Raw genomic sequence first — 25,383 nt, forward strand, 5'->3', positions numbered from 1 at the left:
AATTAGACATTAATTGGGTAAGACACGGGACCCAGTGTCACATGAGCTCAGTGTTGTCTGCGCTCAAAGCCGATAGCCACATTATTGTCAAGCATGATTTGATGCAGAGGGACAGTTTACAGGGGGGAATACCAGAGGACCCAGTATTGATCCCTGGGGGACTCCACATGTCATGGTAATACAGTCAGATTTATGATATCCAACATACAGTAAATTTTCCCTTCGGTGCAAGAACAATCCCAGTGTCGCTCATTGTAACTAGTTTAGTAGTTTAATCTGTAAAATATGTCACATTGTATAAACTGATCAAATATTTAGATTTTTATCTCATGACACAAGCTGTCATAGTTGTAGATAGGAATAATAAACATTCAAGTACAGTACTTCTTAAGTAGGCCTACAATACTTAACTAAATTTACTTTTTTTTAATTTATGTAGGTCAGTAAAAGTAGTAGCATGGTCAAAATATTCTTTTACAAATTCTGCATCAAAAATATTATCAAGTAAGTGTATTTAGCACTAGCAAAATGTATCAAAAGTAAAAAATACTCCTTGCACTGCATTATCCTTAGATATTTATTATTGTTGTGTAGTGTTTAAATGGCATTTTACTTTTCTGTTTGTCTAGTGTGTTTTATCTGTTTAGTAAGAATAGTATTTATGTGTCAGATAAATTTAAAATGATAATATTTGGAGATGTACTGAGGAGCAGAAAATGGAAATAAGGAAGTTAAAATATCACTAAATTAGACATGTAGTAGTAGTTTGACACCACTGCCTGATGTTAATAACTTCACTCCAAGCGGGGATTAGTGTTTGAGCATGAGGAGAGGTAGGAAGCTGTAATTTGGCCTGAGGAGCAGGAGGAGGGAGGGGAGCGGAGGGGAGGGGAGGGGAGGACGAGGAGTGGGAGGAACTTGTAGAGTCTCTAGATTTCATTGAGAACTCGAAACGCAGCAGGTTAACATCTATGAACTGAGTCCAGCTGAAGATCCCAATTTTCTCTCTCCTTTCTCTGCTGGATTTACCTTTTTTCCCCTCCTCCCTGACTCTAAGGATATTTATTTCGAGCCAACGTCTGGAGTATCAACCTGCGGATCTATGCGAACCCTACGCGGGAGTCAACGACATTTGTGAAGTTGAAGAGGAGGAATGTATCGTTTCTTTGTGAAACTAATATTTCTGATTCCAGCAATCGTCATCTCACAAGGTAAGCAGTTTCCAAGCAGATTTTGTGGCGGAGGATCGCGGTGCAAGATGTAGAGCGTGACTGCGGGACTCGGTTCAAATACAATTCAAATTCGCCTCTGGAGAAGTTAGTGCGTAATTAGTAAACATAAAATGAAACAAAACACATCTAGTCCAAGTCTTTAACCGGTCTACTTTAAACAAGCTTTTAATGACGAGCAGGGCTTTGGAAGTTGATAGATTGAATCGGTTTAAAACTCCGAGAAACTGTTTTTAAGAGCTTTTCTCAGCCGTGGGAACGATATCACTACAAGTGGAAGAGCCAAAGCCTGGAGTGCGCTTGGCTGCTCGACTTAAAGAGCGTTCTCTAGTAGAGGATGTTGTATTCACGTTATTTTGTCTGCACAGGCTGAGCATTCATATACACGGAACTGGCCATATACTTTAGGTGCAACAGTGACTTATCTAAAACTTACACTTTGGATATAAATCCGCATTTTAACTGGGTGCACTCTCTTCTTACCAAATATTTGATTCAACTGTAGTTTTTTTTAATATTTATGTTGGTATTAAAGTCTTAAATTGCACTGAAAGCATGTTTTAAACAACACTGGACATAGTGGAACTTGGTGCGTGTGTTGGGGCAGGGGGACGCGAAAGGAGGAGGGGGTGCACGAGGGGGAGGGAGGACACCTTTTGTCTGCATGTGTGGGAGAGTTGTGAGTGCCGGGTGGAGGAGTAGGAGGGAGGGGGGGTTGCAGGAGCTGCTGTTGTTCCCGTCTGCCGGTAAACAATGCCCGAGGAGAGTGTTTTATGGCTCGTGCTGGACTCTGATTTCTTTTGTTACGCGCCTCAGCCCCGCAGCTGCCGCGCTCTCCCCGCGAAAGCGTGCGCTCCCAAAAGCCACGCACCACGCGCTCCTGGCCTCACCGGTGTCTGTCCGCAGCAGCCGGCCACAAATATCCCCCACGGACACTCGTGTAACAAATCAATTTAAAGATCAGCGCGTGTGTGATGTGTGTGTGTGCATTAAAATTTCAATTCTGGTGAATAAATATGTATTAAAATGCCACTGATGAATAATTTCCCACAGATCATTTCAACTCAGCCTAATCCCTCTTAATCCCAACAGCTAGTTTAACAGTACAGATTCCACATAGAGTCATGCCAGAGAGTTCATGCTGGATTAAAGATGTGTATTAAAGTTTATTTTTATGCATTCAACAGGTCTAAGATGCTCCCAGCCCACTGAGTCATGCCTGAATGGAGGAAGATGCGAAGCCACCTCAAATGGAAATGGAGAATGCAAGTGAGTTAACAGGCAAACTGAAAAAAAAAAACAACAACACGTGATGCACCAGATGTTGCACTTCAGAACACAACACTTGAATTCTATCTTTTTGTGCTCATTGGAATTTGCGTAGTCTTAGTAGTAGTGCAGTGTAGCGTAATTTTGGCCCCTGGAAGTGCTTCTTTTTTGGTCGGGAATAAAAGGGGCCACATATTCCCCCTTTCATTCCAGCCTTTGAGCGGGCCCTGTGCCCAGCAACCGGAGGCCCTTGAGTTTCTTCTGCGCTGGTGTGCTCCTGTAACCTCTCCAGGAGCTGCATTGCTCTGAGCGCACATTCCCTGCAAAAAAAGAGAAAAGAAAAGTCTTTAAAGAATTGAAGAAATTGAAAAAAAAAGAAAGTGCAGATCCAGAGTGCTGGAGAGGTGAGAGAGGGGTAGCTAGACAAAAGCCCACCCCCCTCCCATCGGCAGCCCCGTTAATGAATGCAAGACCCCTCCGCCGGGCAAAGTGAGAGGACGCGTCCAGTCCTAAATCTTGTTTTTCTGCTCTTTCATGGGCGACAGCTGGGGCTCGCCCGCCGCCCGTCACCCATTGTCCCGCAGTCAGAATAATGCTGTGTGACTAATCTGAGTGGGGCTTCCCATCATGCCACAGCCACCCCAAAACACCACAGCACACACCAAACCCCTGCCACAGCCGCCCCCCTCCCCCCTCCAAAAGGCTTGTCTCCTTCTTTCTGAATGGATACACCCCCCCCCACCACCACCACCACCTCACCCCACAGCTCCATCTCCCCCCCTGCCTTACCCGTGTGTGATCTCCATTTGAAAGCCAGATGGCTGTGAAATGTAATTGGATTGGATGTCAAGAGAGTGAGATTAATTGGAATAAAGTGCAGAAATCTGAAGGCGAACAAGTGGGAACCGACAGAAGGGGCAGATTGCGGGCTGTTTGTTTAGACTATGGATTGATGGTAATAGTTTATGGGCGAGACACTTAATACGCAGGCATATTCCTATTAGCCGGCCTTCATGTAAGCCTGTGAGCTGGGAATGTTCGGTGCAAAAGATGTCAGCTTTAATCTGCGGAGATTCCTGGAGATGAAGCAGATTAGGACGTTTCTATTGCGATATCCAGTTGTGGCATCGTTCCGTTCCCTCCGCCTGTGAAGAAACTCAGAGGTGGCCTGGATTGCCCTCGGGGCATGTGGTCGTGGCAGGCGCTCATCTGCTCTGTGGGGACAAGGAGGAGCCATTGAAGGTCCCATGCTTCTAGCCCAGGGCCACCAATTCACAATATCTAATCTGCACGCTCCACACACACACAGACCTCCACACGTGTGCACACACTGGCACGCAGAAACTCCCCCTCGCCCCCACAAAGCTGGTATTGTGGCCTCCATCTCGGCTCAGTCCAATTAAAAACAGACAGGATAAGAGCATCGCTTCACCCACCCGCACTCTCTCTTCCTCCTCGCTTTCCTCTCATTAATCATTCATCCCTGCCAAGCCAAGCAGCCATCGGTCATGGGGTGCTCAGGGAGATTCAGGGGTCAAAGTTTAGCGTCTGTAGCAGGAGAGGAGGGATTGGGGGGGGGGGGGGGGGGGGTGGCGCTTCCAACAATGATCCAACTTGGTTTTTTTAATCATCGCTTCATTTGAATACTTGGCACTGATGTCACTCACTCGCGGAAAGTCCACCCATGGTTACAGAGAAGACGAGTCTGACTCCGTGGCGACCGAAGCAAAAGCCCCGCCTCAGATTCAGGGTCGAGTTGTGTCATGAGATGCGCAGTTCCCATCACAAGACGCAAAAATGGAAAGTTGAAGGTTCAAAGATGTTTTAAACCCACTCGTGCAGCCATCGAAGTCACCAGTGAGTCATGTTCTGTGGTTTACGCAGCAGACTGTAAGCATATGGTGACACAAATTTGAGTGGTGAGATGGATTTAAATCCTCTTTCAGAAGCGTTCCCACGAGCGCGAGAGTGAAATCACATGTTGGCATAGAGAACAAGGTTAGACTCGGTGTTTACTGTGGTAATTACATATCTTGTGGATGGGTTTATTTGGATTGTGTTGAGACTAATTCGGTATCCTTGGAGAGAGGATGTTTTTCCTGCTTCCTGGTTGTAAAAACAGCCCCCCTTACTTTTAATGTGTAGGACGCTCTCCTCCAAAACAGGAACCGGTTTGCTTCTAGGTGCAAACCTGTCAGATTTAGCACGAACAATCAACACAACAGGTGGTTGGCAGATCACAGATGTAATTTAACACATAAAACCATAAGAGATCATTGCAGTCTAAAATATCTAGATCTATATGTTTGTTCTTATAAACAGACACATTACAATTTCAGGAAATGTTGTGACGTTAGCCCAAAATAGCAGCAGCTACGTCAACAAGCGTCGGCACACTAGGTGCTGCCCACGATTCACTTTTGCTCCCTTTGTGGGACACCATTCATCTGAATATGAAATACCCAAAAGGCACAAAGAGTGAATGAGATCAGTTTCAATCTTTCAAATCTGGATGAGAAAGGAAATGTATTTTGTCTGACTGAGGACCTTTCGTGTCACATTTGCAATTTTGGGGAATGCCTGATGCATAAAAATCTGTGGTGGTACTTGACTCAGACCTACAACACGAAGCAGTCGTAATGGGGAGGCACTCTGCCGAGATTCTGTGAAATAAGAGGTTATCTGGAGGTCTGGGGCTTCCTGTTTCCCATGAGCTGAAGTCGTCTTGTTATGTAGGCAAGTTGAAAGCGTGTAGGGGCACAGCGACGGGTGAGTCAAATTTAGTTTCCATTTGAGCGAGAGTAATGAGGGCACGGTAAAGTTGAAAGGCTGTTGCCCTCTACCCCACCTTTGCATGTCTGACTGCCGCTTTGCTGAAACAGACACTGTTTTGGTCGGAGGTAACCGTTAATAATAAACTCAGAAAACATCTCAACATGTCTCCCCGCATACCTCGAATACTGCAAGACGTTAGACTGAAATAGATGCGAGAGAGAGAGAGAGAAAGAGAGAGTCCAAAAGTCAGTGATGGTTTGTGAAGTCGGACGTCTCTGACCTTGCACGGAGCTGTCTGACGTTGCATATTGATGACAAAATGTCTTGCCCATTAAAGAGCATGCAGAGCAAGACTAGCACCACTAAAAAGATGTTACACTCTCCCTCAAGGAATGCTGCTCTTCATTTGTCCTCCTATAGGATTACCAGGCAGGTCTCTGTGAAAGGCTCAGCTCCATGTGGGCTTAAGCGAATCAGGAGCATACAAATGCATGACGGGGTTAAGTGTGCCTGCTGGTGTTGGGCTTTTATTGGGGTTTAAGCTCTAAGGCTGCCACTCCCCTGGTTGGGCCCATTCCCTAGATGCCAGGGCCCCTTTGAAACAACAGAGAACAAGGTTGTGTTGCGCCAATCTTCTTCACCCCCACGTGAAAGCAAACGTGCCTACCGTCAAGAAAGCATTCAATATACTGTATATAAGACGTTTTCTCGTATTCACTGCTGGCGTGGCCCCTGAGGAGACTGATCTGGAAATCCTCAGAGCACGGCAATCAAAGCAGCGCTGTCAGAGCAGACTGATAAGAGGCTATTTTGCTCGAGTGGGTGCTGAAAGTTCACATCTACCAGGTCAGGCTGTCAAATGTAGGAACTCCTCTGCAGGTCACGTGTGCACTTATATATTGTTTTTATTTGTCACATGAATACGGGGGGAATTTTAGCACAGTTGCAGCTATTGATCCCTAATGTCATCAATCAGAGAAAGACTGGGAAAACAAGAGGCAGTCGTTGCTGTGGCGACATGTTATGGGCCCACCTGATTGATGGTTATCTGACTCCGGGCTAGAGGTCGCCCGTTGTCACCGATAACCATCAGAAGAAGTCAAGTTGCAGGCAGGTGTTTGAAGAGTTCGGCTAAGAGTTTTGATGTTTTTGCAGCGTTTGAGAGTAAGTGCAACCACTTCAATGTATGTGCCATCGGTGGAACAAAGAGCGGCGCACACGCTGGTGACGTTGTGACCTTGTTTTTTCGGTATTTTGCGCACGAAAGTGATCTTATGGCCATTAGCGGAGCAGGTGCTGGGTTCTTGTCACCATGGCCGACCCCCGTAAATCGTCCAAGTCTGCTCATTTTGGAGTGTGGGACAAAAAATTGCTTGAGCGGCCTTCACGTAGGGAAGGTGTAGAAACTTGGTGTTTGAAAACCTACTTTTGAAAGTTTGATTGGTCTTTCTAAGCTGTTGAAGAGATGAGGCATTTACAACAGGTCACTTACTAACTTACTAATATGTGTGACTACTCCATGCAATGTTTCTCATTCATTAGCTTTTAGTATTATGCAGTAAAATCATTTTATTTGGATTTTCGAGCCTTCCAGATCCAGAGCATTTCTCATTTTCTCTGTCTGTGCTACATTGTCTTGTTCATGGTAACAGATGTGGACCCCGGGGGTCAGATCTTGGCTAATGATTAGACACATTCAAAGGGAACACCAGCTAATCTTACAAAACGAATGAGGAGGAAAGAGCAGAAACAAAAACACAAGAGACAATAAAGCGGGAGAAGGGGGGAAAAAAAAGATGATGATCGTGTGACGTTTTTGTAAAAGGCGTGAAATGAAAACGCAAAGACAAGAAAACAAAAAACAAATCATAGACGTGCATACTGTATGTGTGACGACTGTATGCCACCCTCAATCGTTTCAGTAACGTTTTCCACAGCGGTGGCATTTCCAGCGCACAGTTGGGCCCGGTTTTGTGTCGGAGGATAAAGTCACCCCCAGAGTGACAGATGGTAGATCGGTCCCAGCAGGGAGAGAGGAGAGAGGGGAGAGAAGGCAAAGAGGCCATCCCACAGTCACAAAAGTGTTTAGGGTCAGAGGTCGGAGAAGCATCTGCTCCGGCCTGAGGGGACATTGCGTCGCTGGGAGAGACCTGTTGCCGTGGTGTGTGCTGCTGGTCTTTTCAGCATGTGGGTGGATCTTTATCTCAGACTGGGCTGACTTCGGGACAAAGAGGATCTATTACAGTTAGTTAGCGTGGGGTGACACACAAACACACACACACACACACACACACCATTAATAACATCTCTGTTTCATTACACCCAGTGAGATTTTTTACAGTCCCTTTGTGACCGTTCAGTGTGTTTTCATGCTGAAGCAAAATAGGAAGCAGGGAAACTTCAAAGCTCCTCCAAATGCTTTTACAATCTTCTGTCAATTGCAACTGTCTGGGCTCCCTGTGGGGGCACACAGGACTGTTAAAAACTCCCCGACTGCTCTCACCTAACTAAGTCAACAACTGAGTTTTCAGCAGTCCCTTGCGACATAAGGAGAATGCTGTAAAAAGCAAACTGCAGGGAGCTATAAAAAGTCCCCGCACGGGAGAAAACAGCAAAACAGAGCTATGAAATGCTGAGTGTGAGTTAAATAAGAGATACTGAGAGAATGTCAGTGTTGTGTAAAAAGGGGGAATCAAACAGGTAAGAGAGAGATGAATTAAGAGTGACGAGGTTGGTGGTGGAAGAGTTGAGGAGACAGAAGTTGCAACAGCTGACTTCACATGGGTTCTTTATGTCCCTGGAGGAGAGGTTGGCTTGTCAGCACCCCCATCTGAGAAGGGGACAGAGGGGGAGGAGGAGGAGGAGGAGGAGGAGGAGGAGGAGAAAGGAGGATGGGGGAGGAGGAGGAGCCCTGTCCAACAGCTGCCTTCATTAACATGCGCACCTGCTCCCTGTGGAGATACTGGGAGGCCAACAGATGCCCTCCCTTACACATAAACACTCGCGCGGCAACGTGCACGACTACACACCGCCACACAAGCCCCAATTCAAACATAAACACTTTTTTTTTTTTTTGCTGACTTTAAATGCTCCTTCACGTGACAGATGGGACTTCACTGTTATATACAAGCTGCATACCAAATGACGTCTGAACCGGTTCGCGACTGAGAAGTGAAAATCCACGGGTGGCTCATCTTTGTTGATCTGCTAACCCCAGTTTTCATATTGTAATAATCCATCCATACGGCCAGTTTGAGCTATGTGACTGTTTCAGTGACCGTCCTTGGTCTGGATGGGAAGCACCCGAGAGCTTAGCCTGTGAATGCAGAGCTTCGTATGGGACATCCATAGGCGGCACAGTCCCCCTTGATCTCTACGGTCATTCAGGATGAGTGTGGACAGCAAGGTAGATGGGAACAGGCAGTTAGGTCTAGACTATTTTGTGGCGTCTGTTGTCCCAGCAGAATGTGTTTTCAAGGTTCAGAGGGAGTGTAATCCAGAGAGACACACTAGAACAACATGCTGTCCCGCTGCAGTGGGACTTTGCTGGGCGGGAAACTTTCAGTCCCCTCCCCCTTCCCCCCCTTCCTATTATTCCCCTTTTGTTTAGATAATTGTTCCCATGATTTAAACAAAAACGATCCCGGTTTTCTAATCATCACTGACCCCCCCCTTCCCCCCCATTTCACTTTCTCTTCCCAGGTGTCCCAGTGACTACGTAGGCAATCGATGCCAGTATCCAAGCCCCTGCAGCCCTTCGCCCTGCCGCAACGGCGGTGAATGCCGCGCCGTTTCCCATGGCAACACGTTTGATTTCCGCTGCGTGTGCCGCCTGGGTTTCACCGACCGGCTATGCCTGACCCCCACCAACCATGCCTGCATGAGCTCCCCCTGCCACAATGGAGGAACTTGCGATCTCCTTACTCTCACTACCTACCGCTGCTTCTGCCCGCCTGGTTGGTCAGGTATGTAGCTGAAAACCTCAAACTTTCAGAGATGACTATACTTTCCCTGTGCCTCATTTCACCATGAATCTGAATGATGAACTGTGTTTTACTTTGTTTTCAAAGGCAAGAGCTGCAGCACTCCCAACCCGTGTGCTTCCTATCCATGCGCCAACGGTGGCCAGTGCTCAGCCTTGGATACCAGCTACATCTGCAACTGCCCACCCAACTTCAGTGGTCAAACCTGCAAGCAGGACGTGAACGAGTGTGCCCAGAGTCCCTCACCCTGCGTTAACGGCGGTGTGTGCGTGAACGAGGTTGGCTCGTACCACTGCCGCTGTCCCCAGGAGTACACTGGCCAGCACTGCGAGACCCCTTACTTGCCATGCAGCCCCTCACCATGCCAGAATGGTGGCACTTGCGTCCAGAAGGGAGATACCACTTACGACTGTAGCTGCCTTCCAGGTAAGACACAAATCTGCACATAAACCAGCAGAATAATGGTAGTTAATTTGATTTTTGCTGACATACGGTTAATTTAGCAATCTTTTGTTGTGCTGTTACATCAGTTGACCTCAAAACCAGTCTGTTGTTGTAGTAAAATCTGATTGGGTGGAGTGTGTAATCTCTGGTTGCCCCCGCTCCCTGCTGCCTCTGCCAGCCTCCACTGGCAGGATGCAGCCCCACAGACGTTTCCTTCTGATAATCACCAGCGACCCGACACACCACCACAGATACACAATCGTGAACGTATAGATATACGCACCTCTATTCACGAGGTCACAGACTCGCAAAAATATCTTGTTTTTCAGCTAAATGCAGCCAGTCTGTCTGCCATCTTTATTGTGTTATGTTGTGTTGCATGCAAAGCTGTTGGTTGCTGGTGTTAGAGCCAGGGCACAAGCTGTCATGAAACTTTTCCCCTTCCAAATAAAAATGAAAAATCACAATTTAAGCTTTCAGCGACCATTGTTAGTGTCTGATTTAGCGTTAATGATCAGCACAAAGCGTGCTGTCCAGATATGCAGATGAATGAGGGATATCGCGGGGCTGTGTGTTAAAGTTTAAACCATGCTGTGTGGCTCTCGTGGGTGTCTGTGCTGGAATGCGTTTAGATACTAAAGCTGCACGGGCACCTGCAGAGCTGGTTGATAGTTAATCAGACTATCATGCCTGTAAAACACCCACTCAATCCTTTGATGTTCGAGGAGGAGCACAAGCTGTGCTGTCATCCGCGGGGCATTAAAACAATCTGCCACGAGGATAGAGAGAGGTTATCTTTTTATTAGTGTGCAGTTCTAAGTAGAGGAAGGAGAGGTCTAATAATTAACCAAATTCAAGTCTTGCCAGATTCGTTTCTGTTCTGTTCTAATTAACTACGAATTTTTCCAATAGGCTTCACGGGCCATCATTGTGAGCATAACATCGACGACTGTCCGGGCCACAACTGCCAGAATGGCGGCGTGTGTGTGGATGGTGTGAACACCTACAACTGCCAGTGCCCACCTCACTACACAGGTAACATAAACAAAGAAGATACATAAAACAATTATAGTAAACTTCCGTCCCAGTTGTGCTTATCTTCTTTTTCTATAAAAATGTTTCAGGTCAGTACTGCACAGAAAACGTGGACGAGTGCGAGCTGATGCCCAACGCCTGCCAGAACGGAGGGACGTGCCACGACACTCACGGGAGCTACCACTGCGTCTGCGTCAACGGGTGGACGGGCGACGACTGCAGCGAGAACATCGACGACTGCGCCAGTGCCGCGTGCTACCACGGCGCGACCTGCCACGACCGTGTCGCCTCGTTCTTCTGCGAGTGTCCACACGGACGCACAGGTATGGCCGTCTTTGGAACCTCCTAGGTACAGTGTGCGGGCGCATCCCGGGCTCAAAGATTAAATGTAGTGTATCTGTGCTTGCAGGTTTGCTGTGCCACCTTGACGACGCCTGCATCAGCAACCCTTGTCAGAAGGGCTCCAACTGTGACACCAACCCGGTCAATGGCAAGGCAATATGCACCTGTCCCCCAGGTTACACCGGATCGGCCTGCAACCTTGATATTGACGAGTGCTCCCTTGGTGAGTTATGAAATCAGCTCTTTCTGTAGAACTTCAGTTAACTGCACAAACATTTCTACAGATAAATGACAACTTGTACCTTACATGTTTTAGGTGCCAACCCTTGTGAGCACGGTGGCCGCTGCCTCAACACCAAAGGCTCTTTCCAGTGTAAGTGTCTTCAAGGATATGAAGGACCTCGTTGTGAGATGGACGTCAACGAATGCATGTCCAATCCTTGCCACAATGATGCCACCTGTCTGGACCAGATTGGAGGTTTCCACTGCATCTGTATGCCAGGTAAGAGCACTGGTTTATATTGCAAAAAAATAAGATTACTTCATGTGTATTTTATGATAATTAAACCATGAATGACTTGGGTAACAAAAGAAATTTGTGTTCTCAATCATTTCAGGATATGAGGGTGTGTTCTGCCACATCAACACAGATGAGTGCGCCAACCAGCCGTGCCTCAATAACGGCAAATGCATTGACAAGATCAACTCGTTCCACTGCGAGTGCCCCAAAGGTGAGAAACGGATCTGGGAATTGAAAAACATAATGGTTTAACTTGAGGAACAGAAACAAGATCTGGGTTTTGCTTGGGTCCCATTTAACCCAATATTGGTGAGACAATCGGAGCACAGACAAGGCTGTAAAAGGGTGTATGATTAACTTGTCTGTCAATGAGTATAGCACACATGGCTCACAGATTGAATGTGAATGATTTACCTTTTCTAATAGTTTAGCTCAAGGGTTTACGAGGGAAATGTGCAGAGCGAAGCAAGCTTCTGAACCATTAGCATATTTGGCGGGCATGGGAGTTTGTGTTAGAGCTTAGCGCCAAAATTGGGGGCAGGGATTGGTTTATTGCCGGTAAGCTGGAGGCCATTGTGTTGTGGTTTAAAAGAAAGATTCTGCTGCACAGTAAGAGCTGAGAAAAGGAAGGGGGGTTTGGGGGGTCGTGGAATGGCTTGTTAGGACTTTCGGCGTCCTGCAGGCCTACTTCAGATGCAAATGAGTTTTTCTGTTCTCCATTTTCAAACTGTGCACACTGTAGATATGATTTATAGACACAGACTGTAGTTTTAAGTGTACTTCATTTATTTTTTTAAATGCGTTTGCAGGTTTTTCTGGCAGTTTGTGTCAAGTGGACATTGACGAGTGTGCCAGCACCCCCTGCAAGAATGGCGCCAAATGTACAGACGGACCCAACAAGTACACTTGTGAATGTGCTGAAGGTACTAACTACAGTTCCTTGTAATGTAATACATCATTTGCTTTGGTCCTCTCGTAATTTGTGTTTTAAAATCCTTTCTCTTTACCCTCCAGGTTACACGGGGCAACACTGTGAGACTGACATCAATGAGTGCTACTCTGATCCCTGCCACTATGGCACCTGTAAAGATGGCCTTGCCTCCTTCACCTGCTACTGCCGCCCTGGCTACACTGGCCGCTTGTGTGAGACCAACATCAACGAGTGCCTAAGTCAGCCCTGTAAGAACGGCGGCACTTGCCAGGACAGGGAGAACACGTATATCTGTTCCTGCCCTAAAGGCACAGCAGGTGAGTTTTCATCAATCCCCATGCGACTCTCTCAGTAAAAATATCTGCAATTTCCTCACGTTCTCTTCCTTATATTCCAACCCACAGGTTTCAATTGTGAGGTGAACCTGGACGACTGCAAGAGCAAGCCCTGCGACTACGGGAGGTGCATCGACAAAATCAATGGCTACGAGTGTGCCTGCGAGCCGGGTTACACAGGTGAGCACTGGGTGGAGTTTACAGGTGCAGGGGGATGGTCCCCTGAGCTTTGGGAGGGGCAGGTAGGACAGGTGGCTGGCGGGTCCACTCTCGAGGAACAATGGTGTCAGATTGCCTGTGTAGGACGGGGGGTAGAGAAAGGGAACACAGACCCCAACCTGATACATGCACAAACACACACACAAAGCACTAACTTTGTTTGCCATTTGAAAAGGCTGTGACGTTCAGGCTGGAAAGAGTCCTGTAAGGGGATACTTTAAAAGGAAGAGAGACTGGCCTTTAATCACATATCTGATGTTTATTAGAGTGTAACTGCATAACAAACCCCGCGAATAACTCACTGTGACGTGGTTTTACTTCACTTGCTGGCATTCGTCTACCTGTAATGTACAGGAATATAGAGCTTTCACGACTGTCTCAACAAGTGGACCACTCTTGTCTTCACCCCTTTCATGGCCCAACTGAGCCAGTTCTGACCGGTAGTGACTATGTGATTATGCTAAAAAAAAGGGGGGCCGGGAGGGGGGAACAAGTGTGTGTGCAGGCTGCTGTGCATCCCTCCTCCTCTTCCTCCCCTCCATCTTTTTGTGCTGACGGGGTGAGCGTGGAGGGCACGGCAGGGCTGAGACACAGAGGGACAGAGGACTATTGTAACTGAAGATCAGGCAGTTGGGACCTCCCCTCCTGATTGATGAAGAGCATAGGAGGAGGGAGTTGGGTAGGAGATCAGAGGGGGGTTTAATTGTTACTCGGCCGTGTGTGAAATGGTTCTGGCCTTCTGTCCCCGTAAACAGCCCTGGGTGAGGTTAGTTCTCCCTGGATGGGGGGTGGTGCGTGTGTGTGTGTGAATAGGGAGAGCGGCTACAGCCCTCCCCCGTCTCTCCTGGCAGCACCTCCCTCTCTCAGATCCAGCTGAAACCCTTCTTTTGGCCCATTCAACAGTGCCCCATTCAATCAATGGAGAAGAGGTAAAAGTGCCTCCAGGGGCCACCAGGCTAGGCACACACTGGAGCTGCTAGAGCCTCTGCTCATTCAATTCAAGGGAGTCTTTCTCCTGCTATTGACCAAAAGCTACACACCTCAGCTAGAGGATTATAAAAGCTTAAAGAATACCACCCCAGAGAGCCAAGTGTCCAGCTGTTTAGCCTCCATAATGGCCAGTGTAGATATTCATCAATGCACATCTTTCAAACTGAATATCGGCCCCAATGTGGTAAAATCATACCTTCCTATCTCGCAGGAACAATGTGTAACATCAACATTGACGACTGTGCCATCAACCCCTGCCACAACGGGGGCACGTGCATCGACGGCATCAACAGCTTCACCTGCCTCTGCCCAGAGGGCTACAACGATGCCACCTGCTTGTCACAGGTGGACGAGTGCGGCAGCAACCCGTGCATCCACGGCCGGTGCAAGGACCTCATCAATGGGTGAGCGCGGGTTCCTATTTTGACATAAATGCGGTGAGCGAAAGTGAAAAGCATCACTAACCCTGTGCTTTAATTTCCGCTGAAGCTACAAATGTACCTGTGACTCTGGCTGGAGCGGCCAAAACTGTGACATCAATAACAATGAGTGCGAGTCCAACCCGTGCATGAATGGGGGGACCTGCAAGGACATGACCAGCGGATACCACTGCACATGCAGAGCTGGCTTCACTGGTCAGTTACAAACCCATCTTGTCACTTTCTTTTCCGTTGCTCGTAGAGGTTAAGTGGGTAGCCTACCCCGGATGGCTTTTGTCTAACCCAGATGTGTTTTCTAATCCTGCCCGCTGTAGGACCTAACTGCCAAACTAACATCAACGAGTGTGCCTCCAACCCCTGCCTCAACCAGGGCACCTGCATCGATGATGTGGCTGGATACAAATGCAACTGCTTGCTCCCTTACACTGGTACGACACGCAGCCACTTATCTCTTCCTCAAGCACCAGACTGCTACCTGGATTGTGAACGTAGTTTGCTTATTTTCCGGCTACTTGCACAGCTCTGATGCGCAAGTTTCCACACGAAAGGCTTACCCTATCCCATCCTGTGTTGTTTTAGTAAACTTCACCCACTACTAATGGGGATGCCTGTTTTTGCCGTCACTGTATGGAAAGATCTGCTTATCCGCTCTGCAGGGATAACAGGAGCGTGTGTGTGTGTTTTAGAATAACATGCCACAGTGGCTAGTACAAGCCGAGGAGCGTCTCCAAGCCCCATTCCCACTTCCGCCGCGTCCTGTTTCCTGTCTGTGATCGCACAATAGCAGGAAACAGGAAGGCCCTTCCTGTTTGGCTAAGTCGTCATGGAAATGAATAAGGAAGTGGGATGGATACGGGGATTTAAAAATTAAGATCACTCTCAAGATGAAATATTTGGCAATACAAATGTAGTGGTATATGATTGATATTGACTTGGCGTTAGTCTGAGGCTGAATCAGCTACAGCATGTTGACAGCATTCTTTTTTTTCTGCAAACAGGTGAAAACTGTGAGACCCTGCTGGCCCCCTGCAGCCCCAGACCCTGCAAAAACGGTGGCATATGTAAGGAGTCTGAGGACTACCAGAGCTTCTCCTGCATCTGCCCTGATGGATGGCAGGGTAAGCATCACGTCGTCTTCATGTTGTGTGAACCTGTCCATTAATTTACCCATAAATCGACCAATGTGCTCATTTTTCTTCAACTGTCTTTTCTCTTCATCTCAAGGCCAAACATGTGAGATTGACATCAACGAGTGTGTGAAGAGCCCGTGCCGCAATGGCGCCCTTTGCCATAACACCATGGGCGGCTACCAGTGCAAGTGCCAGCCGGGTTACAACGGCCAGAAGTGTGAGACCGACGTGGACGACTGCAAACCAAGTAAGGAACAGATCTCAGCCGCTGCGACTTCCCATCTGGTTGATGATTTAAAACACCACCAGCGAATGGTAACGGTACATCCCCTTTTCTGCGTTTCAGATCCCTGCAGTAATGGCGGTCTGTGCCGCGATGGCATCAACAGTTTCACATGTACCTGTCTGCCTGGGTTTCGCGGCGGCAGATGTGAGCAGGACATAAATGAGTGTGAGAGCAACCCTTGCAGGAACGGGGCCAACTGCACCGACTGTGTGAACAGCTACACCTGCACCTGCCCACCTGGCTTCAGCGGCATCAACTGTGAGATCAACACCAACGACTGCACCGACAGGTAGCTCGCCGTGCCCGTACTTGCTTAACTGTTAAACGTGTGCAAACGAAACTAGTGTAATAACGTGACATTATTTTTGTTTTTAAAAAAAACATTATCTCGTGTTTCTACAGCTCTTGCTTCAACGGCGGCACCTGCGTGGATGGAATTAACGCCTTCACCTGCCAGTGTCTACCTGGATTCACTGGCAGCTACTGCCAGTATGACATCAATGAGTGTGATTCCAAACCATGCCTCAATGGAGGAACTTGCCTCGACAGTTATGGGACGTACAAGTGCACTTGCCCTCACGGATACACAGGAGTCAACTGCCAGGTAGGCAGACATATTCTTATTTGCACAATTATGTAGGACTCTTTGCTCCTCTCATGCATTGTCTCTATTATACAGTTTATTAAGCATTTGCTGTTTGTTTTCTTGTTAGAATCTCGTGCGCTGGTGTGACTCATCCCCCTGTAAAAATGGAGGCTCGTGCTGGCAGCAGGGAGCCTCTTACACATGCCAGTGTCAGACCGGATGGACTGGCCTCTATTGTGACATCCCAAGCGTGTCCTGTGATGTGGCAGCCAAACAGCAAGGTACGACAGTGTCAATCGTGTGGCATAGCTTTTAATAATTTATTTGTTGAATCCAATTCTGGTGCGTGATTTATTTATTTATTTTTAAATTTTACATTCGCTAACTCCTCCTTTGTCTGTGATTGCAGGGGTTGAAGTGGCTCACTTGTGCAGAAATTCAGGCCAGTGTCTGGACGCTGGGAACACACATTACTGCCGCTGCCAGGCTGGCTACACTGGGAGTTACTGCCAGGAGCAGGTGGACGAGTGCTCACCCAATCCATGCCAGAATGGAGCCACGTGTACCGATTACCTGGGAGGATACAGTTGTGAGGTAGGAGATATAGGATTGAGTCAAAGTTGAAATAAGTGACATGAATGGTTAAGATTTAAATTTCTAAACTGGATTTATTGCACAAAACGTGATCATTTGAATAACAAATTGTGATTTTTTTTTCCTGTCCTCTCTCAGTGTCTCCCCGGCTACCACGGTGTGAACTGCTCAAAGGAGATCAATGAATGTCAGTCACAGCCCTGCCAGAACGGAGGCACTTGCATCGACCTCATCAACACGTACAAGTGCTCCTGTCCCAGAGGAACACAAGGTGCATCCCTGTCAAGCACAGTTACACCCACACAAGGGCAAAATCGTGTATCATAAGCGAATACGCAGGCGATCAGAACAAAAGTTTCTAACTCTCCGTCTCTTCTAGGCGTTCACTGTGAGATTAATCTGGACGACTGCAACCCCTCCAGCGACCCACTTACAAACGAGCCCAAGTGCTTCAACAACGGCAAGTGCGTGGACCGCATCGGAGGCTACCAGTGCGTGTGTCCCGCTGGTTACGTAGGCGAGCGCTGCGAAGGGGACGTGAACGAGTGTTTGTCAGACCCTTGTGATCCCAGAGGCTCCTACAACTGCATCCAGCTCACTAACAGCTACCGTTGTGAATGCCGTACCGGATATACAGGTACTGATGAGCGCCCGGCAGAAGCTATACTGCATGAGTCTAAATGTCCACGCGAGTTCCTGACGCCTCTACTTTTTGCTTCTGCTCCGCAGGTCAGCGTTGTGACAAGGTGTTTGACGGCTGTAAAGGTAGACCCTGCAGAAATGGAGGGACATGTGCTGTTGCCAGCAACACGCCTCATGGTTTCATCTGCAAATGTCCACCTGTGAGTTAATCTATGACGTCCACTTTGACAATATCCTCTTAAAAAGTTTGTTTACTGTTAACATTTTCTTAAGTAAAGTGTAATAATCATAACCTCTGTTATTAATTTCTGTCCCCAGGGCTTCACTGGCTCTTCATGCGAATATGATTCCCGCTCCTGTGGGAGTCTAAATTGCAGGAATGGTGGCACATGCGTGTCAGGCCACTTAGGCCCGCGCTGCCTGTGTCCCTCTACCTTCACCGGGCCCGAGTGCCAAACCCCCACCGACAGCCTCTGCATCTCCAACCCCTGCTACAACGGCGGCACTTGCCAGATCACCCCGGACGCTCCGTTCTTCCAGTGCAGCTGCCCCAGCAACTTCAACGGCCTGCTGTGCCACATTCTGGACTACTCCTTCGTCGGAGGCTTTGGCCGCGACATCACCCCGCCTCCGGAAGTGGAGGTGAGCTGCGAGATCCCTCAGTGCGATGAGTGGGCAGGAAACCACATCTGTGACTCGCTGTGCAACAACCACGCCTGTGGCTGGGACGGAGGAGACTGCTCGCTTAATTTTGATGATCCTTGGCAAAACTGCTCAGCCGCTCTGCAGTGCTGGCGGTACTTCAATGATGGGAAGTGCGATGGACAGTGCAACAGCCCTGGGTGTCTCTATGATGGCTTTGATTGCCAAGGACAGGAAGGACAGTGCAAGTAAGTCTGGAACCAGAACAGTATTAATTTGTGTCTCATTTATGTTCTTGCATCAGGATACTAACTCATTCTTATTCATTTCTTTTCAGCCCTCTGTATGATCAGTATTGCAAAGACCACTATGCGGACGGTCACTGTGACCAGGGCTGCAACAACGCAGAATGTGAATGGGACGGCCTGGACTGTGCCAACAACATGCCAGAGAAGCTGGCCGACGGACATTTAGTCCTGGTGGTCCACATTCCCCCGGAACAGCTCAAAAATCGTTCCTCGTCCTTCCTCAGGGAGCTCAGCAGCGTCCTCCACACTAATGTGGTTTTCCGCCGCGATGCCAAAGGAGAGCCCATGATCTTCCCTTACTATGGCAACGAGCAGGACCTGGTTAAGCATAACGTGCTGAAGCGCTCAGCGGATGGCTGGCCCGAGTGGACTTCAGTGCCAGCTAATGTTCTGGGTCAGGTGAAGGGGAGTGTGTCCTCCATGGTCAGCCCACGCAAACGCAGAGAGCTGGATCCTGTGCAAGTCAAAGGGTAGGTTCTGCAAAGATATCCTGTTAATGAGCAGATTAGATTATTTGTATTTGTACAATATTAATGTTTCTACCCGTTTCTCCCAATAGGTCAGTGGTGTACCTGGAGATTGACAACCGTCAGTGTTACCAGCAGTCCACTGAATGCTTCCAGAGTGCTAAAGATGTGGCTGCGTTCCTGGGAGCACTGGCCTCCAGTGGGAATCTCAACGTTCCTTACATTGAAGCTGTCACAAGTACGTCACTCATGCCTATTCTTTTAGCCCCTTTGAATAAACATACATGCATTAAAATGGATGCCACATTGAAATTATAAGTAATCTACATTGATTTTTACTATCTTTCCAGGTGTGAGACCTAAAGACAACACTTCAGAGCTATACCCCATGTATGTCGTCTTCCTGGGCTTGGCCGCCCTGGGCTTCATCTGCCTGGGTGTTCTGGTGTCCCGTAAGCGGCGGAGAGAACACGGCCAGCTCTGGTTTCCCGAGGGATTCAAAGTATCCGAGCCAAGCAAAAAGAAACGCAGGGAGCCTTTGGGCGAGGATTCTGTTGGACTGAAGTAAGTAGGACTGCAGTTGAGGCGGCGCATTTGCATAATTTGTTTTCAGTGTAATGTAGATCTAATCTGCCTCCTCTTTTTCAACAGGCCCATGAAAAACTCTGACATCAATCTCATGGATGACAATCAGAATGAATGGGACGATGAGGATCCAGACTGCAGGCGATTCAGGGTAAGATGAAGAGTCTGATATGAGTCTCCTCTTGTCTCAATTAACAGATAAATGTTCTTCCAAACTGTTTGCTGCTGATTGTGACCCTGTGGCGGTTGGTGTTTCTTTCAGTTTGAGGAGCAGTCCATGCTGGATTTGAGCGACCGTACCGACCACAGGAAATGGACACAGCAGCACCTGGATGCAGCCGACCTGCGTATTGCATCCATTGCTCCTACGCCTCCTCAGGGAGAGATAGAGAATGACTGCATGGATGTCAATGTCAGAGGACCAGGTGTGTACACAACATTTATCTTGATCCTGAACACACAATAAAAGATCTTGTAATCTCCTTACCTCATGACTGAGAGCTCACGATCTTCCCCTCTTTTCTTTTTCAGATGGTTTCACTCCCCTGATGATTGCCTCCTGCAGCGGTGGAGGACTGGAGACGGGCAACAGTGAAGAAGAAGAAGATCCGTCAGCAGAGATAATTTCTGACTTCATTTACCAAGGCGCCAATCTCCACAACCAGACTGACCGCACAGGCGAGACCGCCCTCCACCTGGCCGCCCGCTACGCCCGCTCTGACGCCGCTAAACGCCTCCTGGAGTCCAGCGCCGACGCCAACGTTCAGGACAACATGGGCCGCACTCCGCTTCACGCTGCGGTGGCGGCAGACGCTCAGGGAGTCTTCCAGGTAACTGCTTCTTCTTTGGAAGCCTCAAATCTTTCTGGGGTTTTATTTTCAACCAAGTTCATCCGGCGTTTTTAAATCCCCTAACTAAACAAGGCCGTGTCCTTACAGATTTTAATCCGAAACCGCGCCACTGATCTTGACGCCCGAATGCACGACGGAACAACCCCGCTGATTCTGGCAGCCCGATTGGCAGTTGAGGGCATGGTCGAAGAGCTTATCAACTGCCACGCCGATGCTAACGCCACCGATGACTCTGGTAGGTGCCGTTTTAATCAGCCTGTCATCTCAACACATCTCGTGCTGGGGGTTATAATAATAAACTCTGCAATCTCTCTCTCTCTCTACAGGTAAATCTGCTCTTCACTGGGCTGCGGCTGTAAACAACGTGGAGGCCGCCATGGTGTTGCTGAAAAACGGTGCCAACAAAGACATGCAAGACAACAAGGTGTGTTAAAGGATCTGATCAAGATGAAGCCATGTGCTGAGTGCTTGTACCCTTACATTCACATCAATGTATTAAGTATAACTGTTTTTTTGTTTGACTTTTCAGGAGGAGACGCCAATCTTCCTCGCGGCGCGCGAAGGCAGCTACGAGACGGCTAAAGTCCTCCTAGAGCACTTTGCCAATCGCGAGATCACCGACCATCTCGACCAGCTGCCCAGAGACATCGCCCAGGAACGCATGCACCATGACATTGTCCGCCTTCTGGATGAGTACAACGTAGTCAGGAGTCCTGGGCTTCACAGCACCCCCCTAAGCTCCTCCAGCCTCTCCCCACCTCTCTGCTCCCCCAATGATTATCTCAGCAACCTCAAGCCCACCCTTTCGGCCAAGAAGGTGCGTAAACTTAGCGCTGGCGGGAAAGGAGGGAAGGATGGGGGCAAAGATAATAGGTTGAAAAAGAAGAAGTCGCTGGATGGGAAGAATAACCTGCTCGACACATCGGCTGTCCTCTCCCCGGTTGAATCCCTCGAGTCACCCCATGGCTACCTGTCTGATGTGGCATCTCCTCCCATGCCGTCACCCTTCCAGCAGTCCCCTCCTATGTCTCTAAATCACCTACAAGGCAATGGAGACTCCCACATGGGCCAGATGAACATGGGTAAGGATATGGGTTGCATGTCTTTTGACCCTAACCCACCCCGTCTCTCCCACCTGCCTGTGTCTAGCCCCAACGGTCAGGGCGCAGCATCCATTGGTGGTAACAGGGGAGTCCCATGTGATTGGCTCTCTAGGATGCACCCAGGCGTAGGCCAGCAAGGAACCTTCACCCAGGCGCCACCCATGGCCCACAACATGATGGGGGCTCTGCATGGCGTCAGCACTGCCACTCTGTCTCAGATAATGGGCTACCAGAACATGCAGACCAGCCACCTCGGCTCGTCGGCGCACATGATGCAGCAGGCTCACTCGCGGCAGCTCCAGCACCAGAACTCCAACTCCGCCACCGCCGGTCAGTCCCTCAACCAGAGCTTCCCAAACATTGAGCTCAACGGCTCCGACATGCAACAAAACAACGGCGCGGGCCGCTCCGTGTCCATCCACACGGTGATGCCGCAGGAGACGCAGATCCTCGGAACCCAGTTTCTCACCCCTCCCTCCCAGCACAGCTATTCAGGCCCAATGGACAACACACCTAACCACCAGCTACAGGTGCCCGACCACCCATTTCTAACCCCCTCCCCTGGTTCCCCTGACCAGTGGTCCAGCTCGTCCCCACATTCCATGTCAGATTGGTCGGAGGGAATCTCCAGCCCGCCGACAAGTATCCACTCGCAGATGAATCTAATCCCAGACCAGTTTAAATAGAGACTTGTGAAATGGACCGAACTCTTGGTTTTAGTAAATATTAAGTGCACACAAACTACGCCGCCTGTGGAGAAAGAGAGTGACAAACAAGACTGAAGAGGCTTCTTTTTTTATTATCAGTTTTTATACTAATGATAAGAACAGTTTTAGTTATTTTGTATTTATTTATGTGCTTTTTTTGACCTAAAAAATAAAGATGCTTTTATATTTATGCTTTTTTTTCTGTTTTGTTATGTATGGGACGACTAGAAACCATTGAAAGGGAGTGTATATCGGAAAAAAATAAGGCTCCTAGATGTGTACACTGGCTATTTATTTGTGTCTTGTGTTGATATATTCACTGGATTTATTTTAATCTTTTGGCGCATCGGTCTTTGCAAATTTTATTTTTGGGTTGCTTTATGTTTGTACAGATGTATTTTTTTCCCCAACTTTTATAGATTATTTTAAATTTTCAGTATTAATTAATTATATTTTAACCTCCTTTGTCTTTTTAAGTGACACAGGTTTTGTTACTGAACTGCATTTCACTAAGTCTTATCACTGAGTCTGTGTTAGACGTCGATCAAATGAATATATATATATATAAAGTGTCACCTTTCATAATGTTGCTTGCTACACTATCCTCTTTAAGCAAAATGAAAATAACTGAGCAAGTGTAATGTGGAGATTCTGGACCTTAAAGCACAAAACAAATGTTCCTTATTGACTGAAAGATGCTTTTCCGAACGAGCAGGAACGCACCTAAACACATCTGAGGCTATTTCTACCGAATAGTGGTCTGGGCTGGTGCTGAGTAATTGATTTGTGATAATTTATGATGCTTGTTCGTTTCATATTGTATCCCAAATCAGTAATTGTGGTTACCGTGTTTAACCTGTTAAGTGTTGAAATCGAAAGACCCGTTGTTGAATGTTACATTTGCCACATTTTAATATAGTGCCAGTGTGATTTCTGTTTTTCCTAAGAAAAGCTATGTATTTGTGAGATTTCTTGTAAAAACAAAAAAAGAAAAAAAAAAAAGAAATGTCTTCGAGTTGGAAAACATTGTTGGTGAATGAAATGGGGACCTTTGTGTGTTTTAAACGACATCACCTGCACTTTGTGAGGGAGCGCGGTTTAAGGTGTCTAAATGTCACGTTTTATAAACTAATCCAGAGGTAAAAGATGTTTTTAAGAAAAGTAATTCAAAAATCAATCCTCATGCAAAGTTGTAGTTTGCAAAGACATATTTGCTGATTTAAAAATGTTTTGTAAAAATTGTCTTGATTCAATAAAAGCTTTAAAGCTTTAAAGCGTGTGTCTCTCCTCTTCTGTCTCCTGTGTAAGACTGTCCAGCCTAGTCTGTGGTTTCTCAAACTGAAAACAGCGTCCACTGAAATGATATTAACAGTGAACCACAGGAGCTGGTGCCCTCCAGTGGTGATAATCTGTTAGACAAACAGATTACAGGTGTCCAGATTTTGGACTAGAATATATGTCTGGATGCAACCATAGTATTTTATTCTGTACATTTACCACATACTATGTTAAATCATGCATTTACTTGTTGTAAAGATGCATTTAAAACAGACAGAAAATGTTAAATCACTTCCGATGTAGTTCCAAAAAAGGACTAATGCAAGACTTCCAAGGATTACATGATCACATATGCTCATCTTTGTAAATGGCATTGTTTAAATCACACACAGCAACTATAACCTATGCATTTCACATTTTTCTGGGGTTTCTTTGCTGAAGGGCTGAAATTGAATTTGAACAGCCCTGAATCTTTCCAGAACAATCCTCTCTGTCTGGTAATCTGCAAGTAGCTCTAGCCGTAAGCGTAAATACCGTTATGCTACAGTTGTACAGGACACAATCTAGGAACAGAAAAGGTGTCTGGATAAAATAACATAATGATCAATAAAATGTTCATTTTAATACTTTATCAAGAAGCCTGTAAACCTGAACCCGTGGACATCACAAAAGAATGCGTTTCCTCATTTGTGAAGGCCTTTTACTGGATTCAGTCGTCGTTCATGAGTCTTTCTGCCAAATGCAGCACTCCTAAACAACTCCACAACTTTTACAAGCCTAACTAATGAAGAAATAATGAAGGAATAAGGCACATCTGTCCAAGAAACAGCGTTCGAGTCAAGTCTCTTTAATTTTGAGCCACTGAAAATAGGGGAGTATTTACATTTTCTCCAATTTGGATGTGAATACCCTCTAATTAAAGTTTGTTGTATAACTACAATTTAATTGTGTTATAATACACAGCTAAAAATAACAAATATATATATATACAGTATATATGCTATATAATTGCCAAGCTTGGTGATAGTTAAGTAAATAACTGACATCAAAAAATTACATATTATTACATATTACAGTAGTGGCATCAGCCATCTTGTATGGAGTGGTCTGCTGGAGCAGTGGCATCACAGAGAGGGAGAGGAAGAAGCTGGATAAGATCATCAGGAAGTCCAGCTCTGTCCTGGGCTGCCCCTTGGACTCAGTGAGGGAGGTGGGTGACAGGAGAGTTCTGGCTAAACTGTCCTCCATGCTGGACAATGAGTCCCACCCCCTGCACGGTGACCTGACGGGACTGAGGAGCAGCTTCAGTGACAGACTGCTTCACCCTCGATGTGTGAAGGAAAGATACAGAAGGTCTTTCCTTCCTGCTGCTGTTAGGCTCCACAACGAGCACTCTTAATATGTGCAATATATCTATTATTATATATCTATTATTATATAATTTCTGCATGCTGTTGCAAACTGCAATTTCCCCATTGTGGGACGAATAAAGGTTTTCTTATCTTATCTTATCTTATATATATACATACATACTGTATATTACAAGAATCTCTGCATTGGGGGAGCTGTGGCGTAGTGGTTAGGGGTGCGGCTTGGGACCGGAGGGTCCTGTGTGAACAAAAAGGATGGGTCAAACAGCAGGAACATATTTCCCCTCGGGATAAATAAAGATAAAAAAATAAAATTGTATGT

At 47.2% G+C, this 25,383-nt stretch overlaps 1 protein-coding gene across 1 annotated transcript; it reads left to right on the forward strand.

Moving 5' to 3' along the window:
• Positions 1 to 966: 966 nt before the first annotated feature.
• notch1a (notch receptor 1a) lies at positions 967 to 23,681 on the forward strand. Its single transcript, XM_084571660.1, has 34 exons — positions 967 to 1,211; positions 2,417 to 2,498; positions 8,976 to 9,238; positions 9,344 to 9,682; positions 10,613 to 10,735; positions 10,825 to 11,058; positions 11,145 to 11,300; positions 11,394 to 11,579; positions 11,695 to 11,808; positions 12,407 to 12,520; positions 12,612 to 12,845; positions 12,933 to 13,043; positions 14,284 to 14,476; positions 14,562 to 14,707; positions 14,827 to 14,940; positions 15,511 to 15,630; positions 15,737 to 15,889; positions 15,989 to 16,217; positions 16,331 to 16,532; positions 16,642 to 16,795; positions 16,924 to 17,108; positions 17,247 to 17,379; positions 17,488 to 17,745; positions 17,838 to 17,950; positions 18,069 to 18,640; positions 18,730 to 19,170; positions 19,260 to 19,405; positions 19,518 to 19,731; positions 19,819 to 19,903; positions 20,015 to 20,177; positions 20,284 to 20,582; positions 20,691 to 20,838; positions 20,930 to 21,027; positions 21,133 to 23,681. Exons 1-34 carry the CDS (start codon positions 1,154 to 1,156, stop codon positions 22,390 to 22,392), a joined length of 7,440 nt encoding a protein of 2,479 aa, XP_084427786.1. The 5' UTR covers positions 967 to 1,153; the 3' UTR covers positions 22,393 to 23,681.
• Positions 23,682 to 25,383: the final 1,702 nt, after the last annotated feature.

The sequence above is a fragment of the Chelon labrosus genome (assembly GCF_963514085.1).
Source record: "Chelon labrosus genome assembly, chromosome: 22".
Classification (NCBI taxonomy): Eukaryota; Metazoa; Chordata; class Actinopteri; order Mugiliformes; family Mugilidae; genus Chelon; species Chelon labrosus.